General features: G+C 34.1%; 1 protein-coding gene and 2 pseudogenes across 3 annotated transcripts; 1 reads left to right on the forward strand and 2 right to left on the reverse strand.

Annotated features, from left to right (window-relative positions):
• Positions 1–379: 379 nt before the first annotated feature.
• On the forward strand, positions 380–6,686 carry LOC143627509 (uncharacterized). Its single transcript, XM_077097304.1, has 6 exons — positions 380–785; positions 899–955; positions 1,050–2,428; positions 4,815–5,228; positions 6,090–6,322; positions 6,408–6,686. The coding sequence occupies exons 1-6, from the start codon at positions 640–642 to the stop codon at positions 6,660–6,662; spliced, it is 2,484 nt and encodes an 827-aa protein (XP_076953419.1). The 5' UTR covers positions 380–639; the 3' UTR covers positions 6,663–6,686.
• A 1,562-nt stretch (positions 6,687–8,248) lies between these two features.
• LOC143627510 (U3 snoRNP-associated protein-like EMB2271) lies at positions 8,249–10,714 on the reverse strand (annotated as a pseudogene). The gene is made up of 7 exons (XR_013152605.1): positions 10,476–10,714; positions 9,213–9,737; positions 8,926–9,142; positions 8,682–8,839; positions 8,540–8,605; positions 8,386–8,465; positions 8,249–8,267 (listed from the first exon to the last, which is right to left on the reverse strand). The product of XR_013152605.1 is annotated as a U3 snoRNP-associated protein-like EMB2271 (transcript).
• A 9,285-nt stretch (positions 10,715–19,999) lies between these two features.
• Positions 20,000–22,640, reverse strand: LOC143627574 (uncharacterized; annotated as a pseudogene). The gene is made up of 3 exons (XR_013152613.1): positions 22,078–22,640; positions 21,482–21,786; positions 20,000–20,914 (listed from the first exon to the last, which is right to left on the reverse strand). The product of XR_013152613.1 is annotated as an uncharacterized LOC143627574 (transcript).
• Between the last annotated feature and the right edge of the window lie 2,263 nt (positions 22,641–24,903).

The raw sequence follows: 24,903 nt of genomic DNA on the forward strand, positions 1-24,903 counted from the left end.
ATGTTTAAATACATGAAATAAATGCATAACTACATGAAATGAAGGTATAAATATATAAAATTAAGATATTAGAATATGAAATGGAGATATGAATACATGAAAATGATAGTGTTACACTATTAATATATATAATACATGAAATAGAGGAAAAAATGCTTGAAAATATTAAAAAATGAAGAGTTCGGTTCGGTTCGGTTAATTTCGGTTTTCAGTTATATCGGTTCGGTTTCTTCGGTTTTCGGTTCGGTTTCGGTTACCGATTCGGTTATTGCTCACCCCTACCGTCGACTGTTACTTGATAATATTTCTTATACTATATATATTATATTTAGTCATGATTCATTCCAATTTAACCTTATAACCTTATATGTGAAAGAATATATATACAAACAAAATTTAAACGCAATTAACGGACACCTAAAATACTTACAACATTCTCAATATATATAAACTTCAATTCTTTCTTGATCATCAATTCATCCCATAATACCCGCCAACATGCCGCCCATATTACACGACACAAAATCCTTCTTCTCAACTCTCAATTCAATTTCAATCTGATTGTTTAACACTCTTTTCTTATACCCTTTAACCTTTACTTCAAGAATGATCAATGTTACACCTTAATCCTCTGTTAACATGACAACCCACAAGTTGCTTACCCTTAAATCATACTTTAGTTTCATCCACGACTCGTTTCCAGCTGATTTGATGAAGAAAGCTTGCAGCTTTATCTGGGTTTTTGTTTTAAGTTCGTTCAGGCATTTCGTCGAACACCTTCTAGGGTATGTCCAATTTTGTTAGTTTTTGTTGTTTTTTATTATTATTTATGGATATTTTTGTTTTATTTTCTTTGTAGTTGGATTAATTTGGGTTTTTTTGTTTGTTTGTATTGTAGTTTTATCTCGGTTATTGTTTTGAGTTCATTCAGGCATTTGATCGAACACCTAACACGGTAAAGTCCAATTTTGGGAATTTTGTGATTTTTTTATTATTTTTTTGTTATTTTAAAATTTTTGAATAATGGGTTTTTTTTGTTTGTTTTATAGAACTATTATGGATGGTGATCATGTGGAAATTTTGGGTAAAAATGTGATTTTTAGTGAAAAAGAAGACGAAATTGTTCGAAACTCGAGCGATTTGGCCCGTTCGATCTTTGATACGTCTGGTGGCGATGAGAAATCCGAGTTTACTTTCGGGTTTCGATATCAGATGAAAGAAGAAGATGTGATTGGTTTTCATGAGGTGAAGTTAGATAAAACAGAGGATGTTTTATCGGATAACGGTTTAGCAAGTGTGACAACCACAAGTAAGTATCAATTCATGTCGGTTCAAGATTTCGGTGGGTTTGTTGAAGAACCCGAATCCGGTAGCTTTACTGTTCATGAAGTGTTTGTGGAACCTCCTTTAGTTGAAGGTGATGTCATTGTTAAAGATGAATTTAAAGAATTGAATGAAAGTTTAAATCTTTCATCAAAAGTTGATGAATTTATTGAATCAGAGGTTAATTTAAGTCAAAGTTTACGAAAGGTTGATCTTTCCGATAAAGATTCAATCTTTTCTGAAGAAAAAGTTAAAGAATTTGTTACGGATGCTTCGTGTTGTGACGGAATTCAAGATTTAGGTGATAAAAATGGAGTCTTGAAGACTGAACAGGTTAATAATTGGTTGGAAGAGTTTTTGATGAATAATGATAGTTTCTGTTATCAATATGATTCATCTCAGGAATCTGAATTTGATGATTCCGTCATTGAACCTGAGGCGGAAAGTGTTTCCCAATCTGTTCCAGAAGAAATTGATGATGATGTTTGCATTGAACCGGAACCCGATCTTGAAAAAGAACAACAAAAGTCTGAATCTAACAACGAACACGAATCGGATTCGTGTTTACCGATGAAAGGTATTGAATTTGAAGAAGAAAGTTATGTAAAATCATGGAAATTCGATACAGAAGATGAAAACTTTGTTCCAGAAGAGATTGTTGATGTTGATACTGATGTTTGCATTGAACCGGAACCCGATCTTGAAAAAGAACAACATGATTCTGAATCTAACGACGAACAAGAATCGTATTCGTGTTTACTGACAAAAGGTACTGACTTTGAAGAAGAAAGTTATTTGAACTCATGTGAATTTGATTCAGATGAAGAAGAAGAAGAATATGACGACGACGATGATATATTGTTAGAACATCAAGAACTGATTGGTCAAATGAAAATGGAGTTAAAGAACACGAGAACCGGAGGCCTTCCCACCATTCTTGAAGAAGTTGAAACGCCAAGATTGAAAGAAGATTATAAACCGTTAAAAGTTAATGAAAAGTTGGAGCATAGAGATCAGATGACTGAAATTCAGAAGTTTTACAAAAGTTACAACGACAAAATGCGGAAATTAGACGTCTTAAACTATCAAACTTTGCAGGCCATTAGTAAGTTCTTTAATCCAATTTCCATTAAAAACATGTCTTGAATTTTTAATATTGTTACTTGAAATGACTTAATGTTGAAAAGTTTTTTCGGTTTGTCAAAGGTTTACATTTTAAAATAGAGTTAATGGCCATTTTCGTCCCCGTGGTTTGCTGTTTTCGCCACTTCAGTCCAAAGTTTGAAATTTTGTCAATTTCGTCCTCACGGTTTTAAAAATTGGCCAATTACGTCCCCCCGTCTAACGACATCCAAATATGTCGTTAGTTTCAGGGGTATTTTCGTCTATTACACATTTTAATAATTAATACTTAATTTATATATATACCTTATACATACATATATATATATACTAGTTTTTATCCCCCGTATTACGGGGTTGTTTTATATTGTTTGTTCTAATATTTATTTATTTTTTTAATTTATATATTTTTTATTGTATGAAAGTTAATAATATACTTTTGGTTTGATGATAAATTGTTTCACAAATAAACGAGATGTTATAATCCGGTTTAAAAGCTATGTGGTTTTGATGAGACCCAAGATCCGTTTATTTTTTTTACTATGAAATTGGTTTTTTAATTATAAATAATATTTATGAAAGTTAATAATATACTTATTGTTTAATGAGACCCAAGAACCATTTATCTTTTTTACTATCAAATTGGTTTTTTAATTTAAATAATATATATATATATATATATATCTTTTTTAAAATAAATAAGATATTATTTTTTATTATATCCTATTTTATAGGATTTTTACATAAATAATTTGGTGAGAATAATTTTTAATTTAATGAGATATTATAACCCATTTAAGGAATATCTGGGTTTTGTAAGACCCATACCCGTGAATTCGGGTCAAATGCATGAGAAGCCTTCATTTAAAAATCAAGCAAATCTGGTGACTCCAAAAAAAGGGGGAGCGACCATATCGCGACACCTAGGATTTTTATGTCCTCGTTTATATTATATATATATATATATATATATAACCTAAAATAATATAAACTCTCTCTCTCTCTCTCTCTCTCTCTCTCTCTCTCAACCGGAAGTCCGGCAGCCACCACCAACCCACGACCACTTATGACCACCACAACCACCGCCTATGACCACCGCATCCTATCAGCCCCACCGCGTGTTACCATCACCACAAAAAAAAACTCAGATTTCGTCACACGATTTCCCCAAACTCAAGCCCAGCCGACTGCACCACTAGTACACCATCAAGTGGCTGTGCTAAGCTTTTTCTATCTGCGATTTTAAAGTGGTTCGATATTTTGTTCAATTTGAAAATCGGCGGAGTCACGTTGTAATGTTCTGCCTAGTGTTTCGTCTCTCTGGTGCCGGTAGGTGGTCGTAAGCGGTAGATTTTCGTGGGTTTCCGCTCGTTTTTCCGGCAAAAATCCCAAATCCCGGCCACCAGATCTTTGGCATCGAATAATGAACTGGGTTGGTGGGGCTAATAGGATGCGGTGGTCGTAGGCGGTGGTTGTGGTGGTCATAAGTGGTCGTGGGTTGGTGGTGGTTGCTGGACTTCCGGTTGAGAGAGAGAGAGTTTATATTATTTTAGGTTATATATATATATGTATGTATGTATAAGGTATACATATAATTAAGTTTTAATTATTAAAATGTGTAATAGACGAAAATACCCCTGAAACTAACGACATATTTGGATGTCGTTAGACGGTGGGACGTAATTGGCCAATTTTTAAAACCGTGAGGACGAAATTGACAAAATTTCAAACTTTGGACTGAAGTGGGGAAAACAGCAAACCACATGGACGAAAATGACCATTAACTCTTTAAAATATTGAAACTTGACCAAACCCTAAATTTTGGTAAAAGAAAAGAAAACATGTGTTTTGGAATTTTTTGTCTTGTTTTCAAAATAAATTTGTTAAATTTTGTTTTAATTATATACAAATTGCTCCTGTGGAGGATCTTTTTGTTGAAAAATTATTGACAAGTGGGTCAGTCAACTTTTTACACCATTAATATTTGGTATCAAGATCCTTATTCTATGCAATTTCACATTCCAAATGAATATTCTTAGCATGTGATACATAAAGCGGTTATGTAACCGCATAACCGCCTCTCATTCCCCCACCCTTTATATCTGGTTACCACCGGATATAAGTGTTATGCGGATTTTTCCAGTTCTCTATTTAAAATTGGTTCTGTACTGAAAGCAACCGTGTATACACTTATTTATGCCTTCAACATTTTTTAAATATAAAAAACGTTGTTTATGTGATACTTAACATTATTAGCTTTCATATTGTCGACGGTCATAATATAATATCATTTTACATGGATCTTAGAATTAAACTTTTAAATTCATTCGAAAGCAACAATTATTAAACTTTTTTGTTAATTGATATAGATTTTCTAAGGATGAAGCATCCAGACCAGTTAAACACGGGAGAAAACACGTCACTTTCCGCGATTAAATCTGTTGTTTTTCCAAGTTTATGGCCATGCAAATTAAGAAGAATATATGCAGACCCAACACTTAAATCCATAACCGAATTGCACAAAGATTTAGAAATTGTATATGTTGGACAAGCTTGTCTTTCATGGGAGATTCTTCATTGGCAATACAAAAAAGCAAAAGAATTACAACTTTATGATCCACAAGGGTTCCGTTCGTATAACCAAACCGCCATTGAGTTTCAACAGTTTCATGTTCTGCTTAAAAGGTTCACCGAAGATGAATTGTTTCAAGGGCCTCGGGTTCAGAATTACACCAAGCAACGATGTAGCGTTCGTGGTCTTCTTCAAGTTCCCGCTATCAAAGGTAAGCTTAAAACTCAAACATAATGCCAAGTTGCCAATAGGTAGAAAATGGGCGGGTCGAGCTGGTTTGGTAAAGTGTCAAACGGGTCAGGTTTAAATGAGTAATTTGGGTAGATACAAAACACCTTTTACCCAAATTAAGTCATTGTATTATAAATTATAAATTTGGCGTAACTATATCTTTTTTCTTTTTAATTTGATTTAAAATGATTTACGAGGTTTTATTTAATAATAATAATAATAATAATAACAATAATAATAATAATAATAATAAAGGAAAATGAAAAAAACAATATCTGGGGTAAACCACCAAAATAGTGGTAGTTAAGAGATGAAACCAATGCAAAAAACAAGAAAAATGCTACCTAAAAAACATGTCAAAACCGTCGGACGTAAAATATACATATTTTTGGCTGTTTTGAGGAATACAAAAGGTTCAACAGATGAAAGCAGTGTCAAAAGAAAGTTTGTATAGATTAACCTGACAAATAGGTGACGATTGGATGGTTTTACGAACATCAACCGTATAAGTTATTATCTTTTTGCTAGTTTGGATAAAATAATTTAGGAGGTTTTATTTTGAAAATACACTATGCACAACTATCGTCCCGTTTGTTAACTTATACATAAAACGTAACGCGAATCAACTAATATATTCGTAAACAAGTCGATATTTCCACCTTTGCTGTTCAAAAGGGGGTTGCGGCGCAGCTTGTTGCCCGTTTGCCTGCCACTTTATTGTAATCGTTTTATAGTAAATTATATAAAAAAAAAAAAAAAAAAAATATATTACAGCCTCAAAGATGAAATCTTTTGAAAAAAAGTTTGTTTCTTGTTTCCTGTTTCTTGATTCCAATTACAGATGACAGTTTGAAGGAAAAGAGAGCAAGGAAACAAGAACAAGAAGATGCAGTTTCGATATCATCAATGACCAAAATAATCAAAGAATCCATGGGGGTATTTTGGGAATTTCTTCACACGGATAAAGACACCACCAATCTGTTCTTAACCATAATCCTTCAAGGCAGTAAAGCAAATCTTCAAGACCCTAAAGATTCTGACCTCTTTATTCAAGTCAAAACAATGTATCAAAAGGTTTGATCTTTACATTTATCGAACAGTTGCACCCTGCACCGTTTCACTCGTACATTCTAAAACTTTTTATTATTTTTTTTAACAGAAGGGGAAGAGGCTTAAAGACATGCTAAGAACCGGAAACTGCATAGTGAAACGGTTTCAAAAACAAGAAGAAACAATCTTGGATCAACACATGTTTGTTTCTCAAGTTGAATTAAGGTTAATTGCAAGAGTTTTGAACTTGCCAAGATTGACTAGAGATCAACTGCTTTGGTGCCATAACAAGTTAAACAACATAATATTTATCGATCGAAAAGTTCATGTGGAAGATAGTCTGTTTTTGGTTTTCCCATGTTGAAAAAATATTAATTTTGTTCACAAGTTATAATCCCACTTCTTTGTTTTGATCCATGGTTTTTGTTAATGAAGATGGAGAAGTAGAGGATCAAGTGAAGTTAATATTAGTAAAAAGTAGAAATTTTAACTTATTTTTGGAGGTTTAATAATGAAGATTTCATTGTAATTGGTTATTGTGGTGTATTAATAAAGTTTCAATATTATTATTTAATACTTTTATATATTTTTTCTTTAACAGCATTTCTGTTTTTATCTTTTGTCACCTACAGGGTTTGAACCTCTACTATTTAAAAAGACAAAACTTTATCTAACTTTCTGATACTATTAAGCTAGTATCAAGCCAAAGACTAACATATGTCAAAGGTCCTCGTACAGTATTAATCACCAACCGAGGCGACTCATTAAACTTGACATGGAGGTGGAACATAACTTGGTTAGTCTTGAATTTGTGCCACTTTTGTGCAAGCATTTAGTAAGGTTTGTCCTGGATGGGATAACATATTAAAGGTTATCCAATTCTTGTTTGATAAAAGTACACTAACATTTAATTAGCTATTTATCTAATATATATAACTAACCAATCATTAATTATAAATTTGTATTATAAAAGCTTTTAGACAAGTAGATAAAAAAAAAGTAAAATGGATTTTAATAATAATCTACACAATAACTTAGTGACCAATAATTATTTATACTAAGAATGCAATGCGATCAATTACCACCTTTTTTAATGAAAATAACCCTGTTAGCCAATAATGAACCACTAATGGAGTTACGCTTAGGGATTGTGTCGTCTTTCATCTGTCGTGACGTTTTCGCCAATCTTGAATGCCTTGTTACCTGGGGCTCTAAGTACTTATGGTCTTAACATGCCCGGCTTGAAAACAAATACTTTGTTGGGCTTAAAACATTCCTAGTTTTCAGCTTATTGTGTGCTAATTGCTATGCTTAAGTTCTCATAGTTAATTAAGCCCATAATAAGTTATGTCATTCTCAACCACATACGAGTTCATATGGTTTTACGGCTCGTTATCATAGCCACCTTGTCGAACATGAACACCTATATAGTAGGTTAACTCGATACAAGGATTTTTGTCGGTTGTTTTTCCTCGATTTGGCTATGTTAGTGAAGGGGTAACGTTGCGATTTACTCTATACACGAATATTGTTTTCTTGTATTGTACCTTTTTTTAGGGTTAAATATTCTTTTGTATAGTTTGAACTTTGAAGAGTCAAATTCTATTAGATAATCTTTTGTTACAAGTTTAATATATTCCTACTTATAATTGAGGTTTACATGTGAAGTTCGTTTTTTTTTACTGTAATAATTGGATATGGAATACTACTTTTTCTTTGTTAGATATATATTCCTCAACCACTGAATAAGATTTTTTCGTACACATTAAGTAACTTGTGAACCGAACACGTACTGACGTACACCCTAAGATATATTTGCTAGCACTGGTGGATCCAAGAATTTTAACTCTAGCAACCAACTCCAAAATAGCAAGTTAATCAACCAACCAATGCATACTAATTATCATTGTAGTGTTGTTGGGATTAACAGACAAGAGTAATAGGATCATTAGATTAGGTCCAACAATTGGATCATGAAATAAATAAATACTAATTATCACTAGAGTTAAATAAACACCTCCATACTAATATAACCAAACCAAAAAACCAACCTAGACATATGTTTAACATCCAAACCACAACAACTTGATCATGAGAGCTGCAAAGGGTGCACTACAACACCGTTTCGAGCAGCCGGAAGAGACCCCCATCGACCTAAACGGGGTTCCTGATTAATTAAATAAAAGTAAACTATAAGCATAGGGATATAAAAGTTTGAAAGACAAGAATGTTGAAAATCACCTTGCCAACTCCAGCAACCAAAAACTTCCCGGATTTCGCAAATGCCAAAGAATTTACGTATCCAACCTAAATATAATAATAATAATAATAATAATATCAGACCATTTGACAAATCTAGGATATGACACATATATATACTTACCAATGGCAGGTCGAAAAGTGGTTGAACGCCTTTAGCGTCTTTTTCAATTTCCCACAGACGGACGACACCATTACCAGCTCCTGATGCTGCAAGATCGCTGCCTCTACATACAGCAACAGAACTAACCCAAGAACAAGCAGACGTGCCGCCTACATGATCTGGAAATAATGAAAATTCAACAGTTTTTACAATTTAAGTTGTTAATAGATAACAAAACAATTTAGTTAGTTAGTTAGTTGATTACCTTTACAAGCATTTGATGAATCATGGTTTTGTTTAACATGATCCAGATTAGTAGAGTGCGCGTTTTTAATAATATTAAGTGGTTTCTTTCTCAATACACTCCAATGCTGAATACTACCATCATCTGAGCCCGATAAAAATTCATCATTATTAATAAAACAGCAGCACTCTAACGATGACGCAGGCGCACGAAACACTAGCTGGGACTCCTCAGGAACCTGTTAGAGTATTTGAATAACTTACGCGGATAATATAAACAGACAATGTGAAAGCCAGCCTTTTTATTACCTTCCATAAGTGCATGGTCCGATCACGAGCAACACTTAGCACACGTTCTTTTCTTAAACAATCTATAGATAAAACATCACTTTGGTGACCGAATAATGTGGTTATGTAACATCTGTGTTGCGTTCCAGATTTTAATTGTCCGATCATATGAACCAGAAAACAGTTCTGAAGTCCCTTCCCTGAAAGTCAAGCAAGTAACGGGACCTTTATGACCGGAGAAAGCCTGAATATGCTTGCATGTGCGTGTGTCCATAAATGAATATCTTGATCAAAGCCAGCCTAGCGAGATACCTTCCATCAGAAGTTACAGCAAGAGACAAAACATGATGTGTAGCACTAGGATCATAATATGTTTATGCTGTTTCCGCATTATCAACATCACATTGAATAATAGAACCGTCTTTCGATGCTGAGAATACTTTAGAATCATCCTCTGATAAAACAGCTGCGGTTACGGACTGTCTGTGTTTTACTACAAGTTGAAATCCTCCTCCTCCTACGCTGCTTGTGTTAGGATCTTGAACCCTAAATTAATTTAACTAGGATTAGGATCCCGCGCCGTTAAACCATTAAATCGTTGCAAGTCGAAGCGAAGTTAGTTTGTATCAAGTTATGACATCGAAACTAAACAAAAGAAATAAACCCGCCATTGCCAAAATACAACAAACTATCATACGTAGAACCAAAAAAACCGGCACGCTACAGCTGCTAACCAACTCAAATTCGGTTAGTATCAACGGTGCCAACACAAATTCGTAAACATGATCTAGTAAACCAAAAAAAAATTTAAAGGTGAGGCATTAAACGTTGAAAAACAGATATAAAACCATGCAACGATGGAATATTTTTATATCATGGAAAAAGTTTCGGTCATTGTAAAGACGAACTATAAAAAATCTGAAAACAAAGTCTAAGAAAATCGTTTAACCGATAAATAAAACATGTAAAACTGACCATTATCCAAGTTTAGTGTTTAAAAATATAGTTTGATAAATATTTTAATTAGTTAAAAAATAAAAGTAAAATTAAAAAAATAAAAACCATTATTATTATTATTTATAAAATATTTAAAAATTGAATAGTTAATTTGTGTGAATAATTCAACCCTCCTTTTAATAATATATATATATATATATATATTAATTTATTTACTTTTTATATTTTTTTAGTAATAATATTTCGTATATTAAATAAAAGGATTCAATTACAACATAAAGAGACGTGGATAAGCGTGTAACAAGCTGCGGCAAAAATGTTACTTACCTTGAAGCAATCAATCTGCAAACACGTCCAGTATCTTCAAGTTGCTGTTCCTGAAGCCTTCGTGCAACCAAAGAATCACAATCTCCGTCCTCTTCTTCTTTACCATCAAATTCATCCTCCATCCTCCTCATCCTCCTAATCTTATTCTCCAGAAGTATTAAATCAGCCGCAGTCTCCTTTATCTCCAACAACGGTACTGGTTTGTCCGGCTTAGTTTTGTTAAACTTTTTAAGACTCATCATGATGGGGGAGTGTACGTACGAGTTCAATTAGGGTTTACTTTACTGGAATGATATGTATAATATATAATATATGATCCTAGATATAAATAAAGTCAAGCCCATTATATATAGTTAAAGAAGAAGAAGCAGCAAGCATATATATTCATTCCTGGGATTTAAGCCCATTTATTGTTATTCCACATCAACATTGTAACACGCCTTGCGATATATATTCGTGTTTGGTCTTTTTTATTTGGTAGTATGCTCATATTATTATTATTATTATTATTATTATTATTATTATTATGTGTTGCATTAAACAATTATATAATATTTGAATATTTGTGACAGTTCAAAAAGCATAAACAAAAACATATCCATGCATAGAATTATTCTTACACAACAATAAGCATTATTATATATCCTAAAGGCAACAATTGTCTATCCAATTCTATATAGAAGGGAAAATGTGTAATTAAGTTTTAAAAGTGTTTTAATTTGGTGAGTCATTTAAGCAAATTTACCTCAATAAATCTTTAAAACGAGCCTCACCGATTTTTTTTACCAATGGAGGATAATATGTGAGGGTCGGGATTTGCAATATAAAAAGAGTTAAATTTTAAAAACATAAAAAAACGTTAAATATATTAAAAAAATCAAAATAAAATCCACGTCAACATCAAATAAAAGAAAAAAAAATTAAATGCGAAATATAATATGTAAAACCTTTAATTTAATAAAATATTGAAGGCGAGTTACTTACTTAGAATATTTTTTTAAAGTTGAGTGACCTGCAGATTAGAGTACTTTGAAACTTAGTTACTATTTTATGAAATTGTCTTTTCTAAATATTATACACTCTATAGTTATATTTCATGTGAACAATATCATTTGAATAAAACCCTACTCATGCTTTGTTACTCAATATCCTACAACCAAATCCCCAACCCCCCTCCCCCCCCCCCCCCCCCACCACACACACACACACACACACACTCCAGAAGTTCTTTCTTCACAAAGTACAGTTATAAAATAAAATATTTTCTTTTTGTCAACAGCTCTGAATTTTGTTATGAAATCTGGAGTCCTGGAATCATTTTTATTCCCCCCCCCCGCGCGCTTTTTATTTTGCCGTTTTAGGTTTAGCGTTTTGTACACAACGTGAGGGCATCGACGTTTTGTGAGAGAGAGGGAGAGAAAAATTCGTAAATATTGCTTATGTGTTATATAACTAGACACGTTTGTGAGCCTTTATAGGCTTTTCTTATATACCATAGTTATTTAAGAGACTTGTCATGTATATAAGCAAACATCAACTATGGGTAGGCATAACAAGATCCATGTGAACTTTTCTAGCTTCCGATAACATATTTTTGGCTTCCAACGAGATATTTTGAACAAGTGGCGGTTGATGGTGAGCTAAAAGCCTAAAAATCCCTTCGAGTAAAGGCTAAAAAGTGACCAGGACGACGGGTTCTAGGGTGAATTGAACAATTTGCGAATTGTCTGGTCAAATGAACATTTTGTCGATCTTGGCTGATCAAACGAACGTTTTGGTCGTTTTCCCGCTTGGTTATGTCACATATCTCATTAGGCATATTAACGCCATGCAACTTTGTTTCATATTGTTACACGCATACTCGTATTATTCAAACCATTATTCATATAGTACATGCATCATTATTCAAACCTAAGATGAAAATCACATGATAAGGAAAACCACCCCTTATTAATAACATAAAAGTACCTAGATAGATAGACTTACAAACACATATTACATAGATCTAAACATGTTTAAACACTTATTATAGGACACAATATAAACATGTTTTCCTTGCTTTTTAAGGTACCTCCACATGGCCTCATGACCATCAATACCACTCCTTGTACTTAGGTTTAGCCACAAACGCAGGAAGCGCATATCGCCTCTGTGGTTCAAGCGGTTGTGCACGGGTAGAAAGCTCGTCAAGCACCCCTCTTCGCTTTGGATCCGCTCGAGGTGAAAAATACACTGATTCTTCCGTTACACCTAAACCTTCATTAATATTATTAATTCCATTCTTACCATTCCTAGCACCCGCCAAAAGGCCCGGACCAAAATTGACCGAGCTTGGAGAAAGATGTTTATTCGGGCTAAGGGCCGGGCTTGAGTTCTCAACATGGTTTGGTGCATAATTGGTAACCGACATCGTTGGGGAATGAACAAATTCCTTCAAGAGCTCGACTTTTGAAGGCGAGCCAACAAAGTCGTTGTACCTAGCAGTCGGGGCACGAACCCTCTCAAGGTTCTTGGTCTCAACCGCATACTGGTTGACCGGGGTTTTAGGCCCCTGGTCATAAGTATATCCACTTCGTTGAGCCGGGATATTGGTGTAGCTCGAGTAGCCTTTCGCCACATATGTCTTACCCGACATTTTCGCTGATTCAAGGATTTGTGTACTTTTTTTTTCTTGCTTGGTTTGGTTATATGTTTGTGAAATGATGGTTGTGGTCTTGGTCTTATATAAGACCCAAAGATATTTTCATGTGTTACACTGTTTCAAGATAATGATTCTTTTGGACGGTTTGAAGAATAAATTTAATGGTAGATCTAAATTTGGATCATACAAGTCGAATATATTCTTACTTACTTGTTCATTACAATGATTATATATTCTATTACTGTTAAAATATACCCGTATACGCTAAGTAAGCTATTATGCGTTTTTAACACTCTTGTTACAATATTTGGTTCTCGGATTAGACTCGTATATGGTATTTAAAAAGGGAATGTCGGGTGTCCCTGTGATTGTAATTTGTAAGATTGTGATGTGGTAGACTGGTAGTAAATATCGTTTGTACTAAAACTGTAAGGGTTCAAACCTACGGAGCGTCGTTGAATTAAATATATATTTTGAACACTATTGCTCAAAGGGCAAACATGCTAGGGCCTAAGTCTTGATGTAGTCCATAATACATAAGTTGGTTTAGAAATACAATTATGGATTATCTTATTTAAGATGAAAAGTAATAATAAAAATAAAAATAATAATATGTATATTTATTATTATTTTCCATCATAAATAACGTGAAAAGTTATACTTATCTTCTCTTAAACAGCGATTTTCTATTTTTTTTTTAAGCTACCGCACTATCTAATTTGGAGAGTTTCGTTTGCCCACTCAGGCCAGACTATGTTTTCTTAATCGGGTCCACGCTGGCTTCAGAGTTTGACTTGGACGTTCATCCAAGAAACTATACCGTCGGCTACCACTTAACAGTCGTTGGGTCGCAATAAGAGCAGAACTCTCTGGCATAACCACATCTATGATGGCGACTGGAGTGACGAAGGTGATGAAGTGACCAGAAACATTGAGAATATCATGAGCACGTGGCTGGGGTAGAAGTTAGGTATTTTTCAAGAATAAAATAGTCATTTTAAAAAATAACATTAAAAACCAACATACGTTACGAAAAGTTTGTATGTAAAAGGAATAGTATGGCCTATAATCGTAATTTCTCATACCTAAAGACGAAAACTGAATTTTCAAAGTATAATAAAGACATCGGCCTAATTTTACTATAATTATTAATTATTAAGATAAGATGTCAATATTAAAATGTAAAAGAACACAAAAGATGAGAATCACTCAAAACAACTTTACGTGTTTCACATTAATTTATAGATATACACTCCAATATATCCTAAAGAATATATACATATACATTTTTTAAAAATTTGAAGAATATACATACGTATATTTATTAATATTAATAGAATTGTGTTAGGTTTAGAACAGGTATAGGCTACCATTAGTAGTGATAATACTAACAAATTAGTTTCGAGATACTGAAACTTCATATAAATTACGACTTTGGTCATTACCAGCTTTGTTTTTTGAAACCAAAATTGTTGATTGATATGAACTAAAGTAGCAGTATCAAAATGTAAGTGCAGAGTCATGACGTTTCATGAAGGGTTGTGACATGCGATAGTTCATTGCACCGGTTTAAGCCCTATATCAAATAATCATTAATTTATTATTCAAATTTTACAAAAGAGAACCGCTCATTTATTGAACAGTTTTATCTTTGATTACATGTTAGACAAAGTTCTTTAATCCGAAAACAAACTACGTGATTCAAAAAGGTATTGTCATACGAAATCCAAAAACACTACAGGCAACGCCTTGGGGAGACACTTTGACTTTGATTTCATGTTGGCTAGGCGTAATACCTTAATCTAAAAACAAACTACGTGATTCAAGAAAATATTTTGTCAGTAAATCCAAAAACACTATAAACAGATAGCCTTTACGTTAGTTAACAAAAATTCGTTCTCTCCTATAAAATCAAGGGCTTGATTAATAATCGAATATTATATCGAGTTAAGATTTGGATTAGATTTTTTTATTATCTAGTACAACTTTTTAACTTTCCGAGAGTATTTCTGTTATGTCGAACATTTATCATGTTAGATTCTTTTGTGTATTAACTTAATATAAATCATCATATATACAAATTATGACGTAAATATCCTATGTCATATGTCCAGTATAAAATATAGCATTATCATATTTTGACGTAATGTATATTTAGCAAATGTGATCCATTAAAACCTTCAAGTGTTTTGGACAAGCTGATTTGGGTAATAAACAGGTGAAAGTACACAATTAAAATCGTGTCTAAATGGGTTCAGCCTGTTAAACCATTTATGACGCGAATAACATGTTTATATTATTGCGTTAAATACGATATTGATCCACATGAGTCATGACACGTTTACGACCCATTTTTATCAAAACGATATAGTTTCATATCGTATAAATAGTTAAATATATTATAATTGATTTCTAGTTTTGTCCGATAATCATATCAATAATTTTTAAATGTATCGTGTCATTCATGCTATTGAACAACTTAAATTTAATCGTGTTAAACACGTCGTGTGGTGTAACCCGTTTATTAAATTTACACGTGTTAGTGTTTTAAAAACACAACACACTTAGTTAAACATGTCGTGTTTGAGTTCATTATTCGTGTTAAACGTGCCATTTCATATTCGACCCCATGTACCATAACACGGCATGTTTTGCCAACTCTATCACGTAACAACAACTTTTAAGTACATGATAAAGGAAAAGATAAGACTACAACTTAAGAAATATACAAATACAAGCATACAACAGAAAAAACGTTAAGCATACTTAGATATGGGTCACACAAGACCCAATAACCGGCCCAAGTTACTAGTCTAAAGTTTACTTAGATATGGGCCACTTTTGGCAACACCATTGTACCTTTTTACGGCTTCTTAACTAACAATCTTCTAATTTTTGCACCCCCAAATGCATGTCTTGTATGCCTTTCTTGTTCATATGATTGTCCATGAGGGGACAAATTATCGACTCCAACTTTATTTGGGTTGGCCCATTTTAAATTATTCATGGATTCTACTAGAAAACTTGTTGCTTCATCGATATCATGGGTGGACGTCGCAAGAGGGTTACGAGTTGTAGGTGGTTGTGAACCATGCCAATGGTTATTTTGGCCCGAATGGTTTCCCAACCTAATATGTTGGCCTCCTTCTGTGCCCAAGCTTGAAGTATGGTGCTTATTTGGGCTTGATGGCCTTTGGGCCCTAATTGGTTGACCTTTTGAGGGAAAGTTATAGGTTGGGCTTGTATGCCGGTGCTTGACCGGGCTTGTATGGTTGTACTTGTCTGGGCTTGTATGACGGTACTTGTTCAGGCTTGTATGATGGTATTTGTCCGAGCTTGTATGGTTGTGCTTGTCCGGGCTTGTATGTCGGTACTTGTCCGGGCTAGTATGGTTGTACTTGTCCCGGCTTGTATGTGTGTATATGTTCGGGCTTGTATGCCGGTACCTGTCCGGGCTTGTATGCCGGTATGTGTTAGGGCTTGTAGGGCGGTACCTCTTGGGGCTTGTAGGGTGGTACATGTTGGGGCTTGTAGGGCGGTACATGTTCGGGCTTGTAGGGTGGTATCTGTCCGGGCTTGTATGTCGGTACCTGTTCGGGCTTGTATGCCTGTACCTATTTTGGCTTGTGGATTGATAGTTGCTCGAGCTTGTATGTTGGTAGTTGTTCGAGCTTGTAGTTATAAACTTATTCGTCGGCCGGCTTGCCTCTATTTGGATTTTGTCGAGAAAGTTAGCCATAAGATTTTCCATTTCATGGTAGTGGGCCGAGCTCGTGTTCTCATAACTTGACCCATAGTATAGCCCATAACCTTCATGATGGTTCTTTGTTGCGTGTGTGGGCATGTATTCCTTGAGACCCTCGTGCCTCATAGGCACGACTCCATATTTGACGTAACTAGTAGTCGGGGCACGAACACGCTCAACCGTTGTGGTCTCAACCACATACCAGTTGGCGCGTGCTTCTGGCCCATAAGCATAACCACCTTCTTGATCATTGTAGTTTGAGTAACCTTTAGTCACGTATGTATGCCTAGACATTCTTGGTTAGATGAAAGGATTTGAGTATTTATTTTCCTTGCTTTTGTATAATTGTATACATATAACATTTTAGGTTCTTATATATTACAAGAATCTACGTTAGCATATTTTCAAATATTTCAAACTTTCAAGATTATAATTTTGCTTCAAGAATCTAATTCTCCACCTAACTTTCTATGATGGAAGATGAAATAGAACATGTTCCGAGTTTTTTTGGGGTGGCTAGTATATTTTATAATCCATCCCGTTGTCACTAGATCTTGTGGTCCGGGTCACCTAGCTATGGGTCATGTTGAGCAAATTGTATATGTAAGGACAATTTTAGCGATTTTCGATATCAAATTACAAAACCCGTTAAATATATTATGGTCAAGTTATAATTAATTGAAATGGCACGAAATCCGGATACGAGACGAGAGCTTCGGTTCACAAGTTCAACTTCAACGGGGAGGAGATCTTCTAGTAGATTTGTGTTTGGCTATATATAAGTCTTTATTTGTCATTTGTGTGTGTGTTTTCTAAGGTGTTTTACCCACCCAAGGGAAGCTCACCTTGGGTGAGGTCGGTTCTTTGTTATCAATTTAAATCTTTTAACCGACAACGAGATCGTTCACTTATCCATATTATCTTTATATTATCTTTATGTTCGGTCGTTTGAATTCATTGCACCCGTCTCAAAAACCGTGTCAAGAGCAAAACCGTTCGAGTGGTCGTTTTGAGACCTACAGTATATAGCATCTTCTTTAAGAGTTAAAGATGCAATGGTAGGTTTGGCCGTTGGGTGACCCGTTCTTGGGCTTTTATTCGTAGGAAAATTACCAAAATAGGCAAATTGACTAAAAAGAAATAATATTAAAATAGCCTTTACATTTTTGAATTACCAAAATAGCCTTGACTTTCTGCCCCTACGCCGTTATTTTGCTTTTCATGTCCCGTATGGCACACGTCACCTCTTGCGACTTTATAGGTCTCTTGCGCCATCCTCACCGTGTCACCATTTCTCATGCGCCAAAAGGATAAGTTATCTAACAAACTCAATAGCTATCAAAACGACTATTTATGTGATTTCTAATTATCGGAGCATGTCCACGTGTAAGATCAATGCAACTTTTATATTATGTGTTTGTAAAGGGATCACACTTTAGGTTTCAAATAACACAACTCCACTCAAAGATGCTTTCGATGTGTAGTGCATTTTAAGATTAGATTCTTTTGATAGGATTATAAGAATTAGATGCTAATTCTGACTAAAACCGAACTAATTCTCATGTATTGTGTCGTTAGTGTAACATTTCGTTTTTCACACATCATAGGTGGTTATGTAGGTTATATATAAATGTAAGGACGGACTCGTGTCACGACTTATACCTACCGATTCTTTTGGTAGGTTTAGAAGAATTAGATGTTGATTTTGACTGAAATCAAACTTATTCTCATGTATCCGGTTGTCAGTGTGACACTTCGTTTGTAACACATCATAGGTGGTTACGTAGGTTATATATAAATGTAAGAATGGATTCTTGTCATGACTTATGCTTACCGGTAATATTATTCTTTTTATATATATATCCATATAACTTGATAAGTGATCTGACTTTCAATTTAAAATAGCTAAAATGTTTTTCAAACAAATATTGTATATATAATAATAATAATATAAAGAAATCTATAAATTATATTAACAGGTACACAGTTTATTTAATTTGATTTTTTTTGTCTTCATTTCAGATTTTAAATTTCGACTAAACCAAACTTAATAATATATATATATATATGGTTACATCAAGTAACCCGACCCGGCGTATTTTAATAATATGGTCAAAGCCAGCAATGCCAAGAGTCAAATGAATGCATTCCCCCGTAATTCTCATTTTTCAATAGCACTAATTAACCAATCCCATGAAATCAATATTAAAATCTTTTGAGTTTTCTCTTTAGTTTGTATGTCACATGTGTTATACATAAGAACATACAGATGTATAACTACTATCATACCCTTTTACCAAGCTGTAAGGTCTCGGTGTGTTGGTTCTCACCTATATTGGTTATGTGTAGTAGAGGGACTATAAAATGGGGTGACTTGAACCATGTGGTGTTCAATCAGCAAATTGTGTGATTTTGTTTTAGGAGTGTAATGGTGTTGTGGCCTCATACACACACATATATGTAACACACACACACACATGTATGTAATAATAATAAACGCAAACACAAACCAGATGATAAATAGTCAACCCCCCCCCCCCCTTTCCACAAATCGGGGAGATGTTCACCAAATTTGTAGCCCCTTCTCGCCCCATTACGGGTGGCCTTATGTATAAGGACGATTTTGATATCTTTTTGGGTAAGTTTTCAAAAGAGAAATTCCATACTCATTCTTTTGTTTCTTTTGAATTATTTTTATTTGATTATAAGTTAGAAGTACCATCAAATTACTTTAATATGAAATTAGTACGGGATTCAAAAAGATTATCCAGGAATTCAAGTTTACAAAATCAGTGATAAATAGGTCGGCGGGTCGACACATAAATTATATATTTTCTATTTTTGTATTTTTGATTTGAAACAGGTTATCCATTAAATATTTGTACACTCATCACGCCCTGACTAATATTTGATTATTTTTTTGCGTGCGTGTTTCAGGTAATGTCAAAAATTATCGCCCCCAATTGTAACATTATAGACTTAAATTATCAACAATTTATGATGAGAAGTTTACCATTTTAACCAGTTACCTAAAGCTGGTGACTGAAAAGGGGTTGGAGAATACAAGAGTCCAAAGAAGTTGAGATTGTGAAAGCATAAAAATTGAAATGTTAAAATAGCTATTATGAAGCAAATACTAGTTGAGGATTTGTAGTGAACACTACTTCATATTTTGACTAAACTTCAAAAAGTACCTAAATACATGAACCTAATTGATAAACTGAAAAAAAAACTTAGAAAAAAAAACAAGCTAAAAGAGTGCTTCTATTCTAGGCCAAACCCTTAATTAACTAGCAACTAGCTAATTAGTCATATATAGCACTTGTTAGTAGTAGAAAAACCACTTGAGATCTCACTAGAGGAATCACAAAGAAAACTAGATTTCCATGCATCTTGCAATCCCAATGGCAAACTCATGAAAGGATATGCACCATTAGATGATCTCCCCCATTGGTCCTCGATATGCGCCTCAACGTCGTCACTAGGACCCTTTGTAGTCGTCACGCCAGCATTCCCTTCATGCATTTCCACAGGTAAATTAGTGATTGAGAAGCAACAACCATTGTAACATTGTTGATTATCATGGTGTAAACCATTTGTGGTGTAATCCAAACCCTGTGACTTATCAAAAGATCCAAAGATAAAACTAGGCGTGTTAACTAGCATAGATGATGCATCCACTGTCGATGACTTAGAACCGTAGTTTGGGTCTTTGAACAAAGACGGATAATTTGTGGAATAGTTAAGGTCTTCACTGCTAGAAATGGAACTTTGAGGAGGTTTGTTGTTGATAGTAGTGAGTGTAGGAGGTGTTTGGTCAATATTAAAAGGCTTGTAAAGAGAGATGTTGTTACTAGAGGTATGATTCATGTTCCCAGAGAAGCTAGTAATGGATGAATGATGCAAGTCATAGCTAGAGATGCCATGATGAGTAAGGATGTTGTGAACAGAAGAAGGTGTTTCTTGCAAGATTGGAGATACCCATGAATGAGATAGGGTTCTTTGAGCAGTTGTGCTTGCTTTCTTGAATATTCTACATATTGCCCATGAATCCTGCACAATTTAAAGACAAATGTAGCTTAATAACATATTGAAGTGCTATATATTTGCCAATTTTAAGTTTGTTAGTGGCCAAAAATAATCATGGTTAATGGATAGTGCAAGGGAAGGCATGAAGAATTTTTCGGATTAGCATGTTTGGGATTCAACTAAGTATTTCTAGGCAGTATATAAACTCGACGAGTTTGCTTGTGTGATAAGAATTTGGCAAAAACTGTAAGTGACATGTTAAGTTTTGTGAAAGAATCTACGGAGTTTGCTTGCCACTGAAGCGAACTTCTCGAGTTTACTTGCTACACTAGCGAACTCCAAAAATATTATCAGAACTTTCATGAGTTCACTTACAGTGGTAAAAACTGTCTAAAAGTAAAAGAACATTTAATATAATTAAGCCTTAAAGCACTTAGCTCAAATATCCTAAATAAAGTTACTAACACAAATAATTAGAGTATGCATGTGCTTATTCTCATAATTTCTTTATGCATGTAATATAATAAGTGACAATATATATAGGATCCTTGTAAACAAGAAAAGATAATGAGAGTTGGAAATACTAATTACATTAGCAGGAATGGTTTTTTCAAGAAAACGTTTGCCAGGAGCCGTGTGATCGGTTAGCGAAGGCAACCGGAACTCATGCATCATCCAATCAGTTTTGACACCCTTTGCGGCTCTCCCTTTGTAGAACACAAGTGATTTCTTCAACCCAATGCACTTTGAACCCTCGGATGCATAGATCGGCCTGTCTGTACCCGTGGCTTTCCAGAATCCCGCTCCAGTCACACGGTTTGGCCGTGCACTGTTTCGGTATTTTCAGTCTCTTGGACAGTAAAAGTACCATTCTTTTTCTCCTGTTATAGCCAACTCTAAAGTTGATAAAGAAAAAAAGTTACAACTTGTAAAATTAAAAAAATAAAAAAAATAAAAAAAATCTTTAAATAGTCATGATATAGCTACATCACCCCCATCTGATTTCCCACCATCAAATGGTTGTCCACAGCGTCAAACTTTGAAAACCTTTGGTTAAAACGGCCGTCCGACCTCTATCTGGGCGGCCATTTAAAAAGGTGTGTGATTAGAACTCAGACGGTGGGTGTCTAGCTGACAACACGTTGAATCATGAGATAAAAACAAGAAATTAAAGGAAGCATGCATACTTGGAAGATCCCATGGATCATGTTTATAGATATCTAGTTGCTTGATGAGTTCAATGGAGAGTGGTGTTTGTTGGATTTTTCTTTCAAGATAAAACCCTACAAGCTCCTCATCAGTTGGATGAAACCTAAACCCTGGCAACATGATGTCCTCTATTTTCTCACCATTATTATCACTTCTTTCCTCCATTATATGATCAAACCTTTTTAGCTCTCAAGAAACTTGATCAAAGTAATTATATTATGATGATATGGTGAGAGATGAAATGAAACAACTAGGGTTTTCTTGTTTTAGGGTTAACTATAAGTTAGAAAGAAGCATGAAGACAAAAGGAGATGAAAGTGTTGGTTAATATTAGGAAGAAGATATGCTTCCTGAATAGGGTTATGTGTCCGAAGGATCAGCCGTTTTATCAGGTGACTTAAATAATATTATGGAGCTGGTTTTTGCAAGGATTTAACTGTTTTAAACCTTTAACCCTAACATAGTGTGAGAGAGTGAAAAAGATTATTCAAATTATATAGTTTTGAAAGAAAATAACAAGTGAACAACTACCAAGAAACACACATAATGGATTAAAATATAAATGTTTTCCTAGCTTTAAGAACAAAATTTTGAAAACACATCAAGAACAGATTAATAGTACATTGCTAACGGTTGTTTTAAGTTTCCATTTTCATCCCCCCCCCCCCTGTTAATTTGTCGACGATTACCAGCGTAAACGTCCTGTTAGTAAGCCTAAGTCAATAAAATTATTCGTATGTGTAGTAATGTGTATTCACTACTAGAAAACAAGTCATTTTTTCACAAAAAAATTCTACAAATTTTCTACGACAAGTAGTTCCAACAGATTTTCAACAAAAAAATAAGCTCCAACTTTGCTACAATATTATCTAATAAACAATATGTTAAAGTTTTTATAGGAAAGTTGTAAAAAGTTTACAACCACATGTTTTTTGTAGCAATTTTGTAAGAAAAGTTGTTGGAAAACGATTTTCAAGCACGTGGTTTTCCAACGTAACTTTTTGTTGAAAAACTTTTAGAAACTGGATTTTCCAACAAATTAATTTCCTATGAATTCGGTTGTAAAAAAATCTCTTTTTCTAGTGGTGTTACGTGGATTTACCACACCAAAGTGGTACTATTCAGGCGCGCACCGGGTGTGCATTATAAGGATTTTAAGAGTAAAATTAGTGGATTGTTGTGTTTGCCCTGAAAAAGAAACTATAGTTATACATGATGATCAAATGTATCATTTTTTAAAAATGTTATAACTAAACCACCTAATTACCTTAATTATCTATGTTTCATGTTATGTTTGATTGCATTTTCACTTTAATGAATGGATGCGATTAATTATCACAAAATGATGAAAAAAAAAAGAATAAAGAAACTAGAAATTGATAGCGTACGTATAGTACAATGGAAACACTGCGATTAATTATCTGAATTTATAGCCATATATAAAAGTGTTAACATCATTTTCTATATTCAAATAAAGAAAATTTTGGAATCCAAGAAAAATAGAGAAACTGCTTCCATGCAATCCGTTTGTGGAGTTATGTTTAGAAGTCCAAAATGATGAATCTCAAGGGATTAGTTTGGTTTATTGGGATTATTGTCTGTATATCACATCGGCGTCACATCAGTTTAACATTCATCATTCAATCCCACCACTCAATCCATATTATACATCATTCTTCACAATTCCATTTATTTATATTATTAAAGACCAAAATTAATTAAATATATATTTTTTTTAAAAAGTTGATTGGGTCAGAGAGGCAATGGCCAACATGAGGGTTGTCATTGACACCTCGTCCGGGAGGGGGGGGGGGGTTGGCGTGGTGTTCCAACAGTGTTATTGGCGTCACATCTGCATCCCTAGTGATCATGCGTGACCCATTAGCCACCGTCAATAACTACTCATTTTCTTCAATTAATCTCCATAAACACACATAATATTAATAAAAAGTTATTAAAACATTTAACTTACACATGGTCTATGTATATTCTTAAATATACATCACTAATTAGTTATGTAACTACAAATCTCAACCATTTAACTAGGAAACAAACTTTCTGCAATTAGAGTACCCACAATAAGGGTATATGTGGCAAAGTTTGCCTCTAAAACAAACTGTGCGGCCACAAACCTCACCAATTTGGTGCAAACTCCAACACCCCCCCCCCCCCGGTTTCCGTCCATGAACGGTTTCCGTCCATGAAGTTTGTAGAAGCAAGCCTTCGCCTTTTTGGCAATGTGGGTCACCCTCTCACATACATATATACATATATATTTGTATACTTATAGTTTTAATGATTTTATATAATAGGGCTTGTAGATGTTTGTTGTAAAAGACAATGATCAGGTTCAAGTTTTAATAGAGATGGTTGAAATATAAAATGGAGCTGATGTGACGGTTTTTGAAGATTTAACATTGCATATGCTAAGATTAAGATATTATCGTAAGCAGATAAAGACAAAGCAATTAAATCTCCAAAACGAGGTGTTTAAAGTGTTGTTTAATGAGCTTTCATTTGTGGTTTTTGGTTTTTGTGTAAATGTGGACTTTGGAACCTACAAAAGCTCAAAATTATATACATGTACTTGCCAAATTCTATGCATACACAGAGTCTAATCTAGTGATTTAAATAGTAACCATTTTTTTAATAATATAAGAATTCAAACATCGAATAATGCAGTTTCTATTCCATTCCTTCAAAGCTTCTATTCCACTGAATTGTCAGGATTATTATATGTATATTTTAATGGCCATTTGGTCCGCTGAAGATTCCACCCACTGTCATACGCTAATATCACACCA

This window comes from Bidens hawaiensis, unplaced genomic scaffold (genome assembly GCF_021521415.1).
Source record: "Bidens hawaiensis isolate Kalapana, Puna unplaced genomic scaffold, B.hawaiensis_p1.1 tig00004685_1, whole genome shotgun sequence".
In the NCBI taxonomy this organism is placed as follows: Eukaryota; Viridiplantae; Streptophyta; class Magnoliopsida; order Asterales; family Asteraceae; genus Bidens; species Bidens hawaiensis.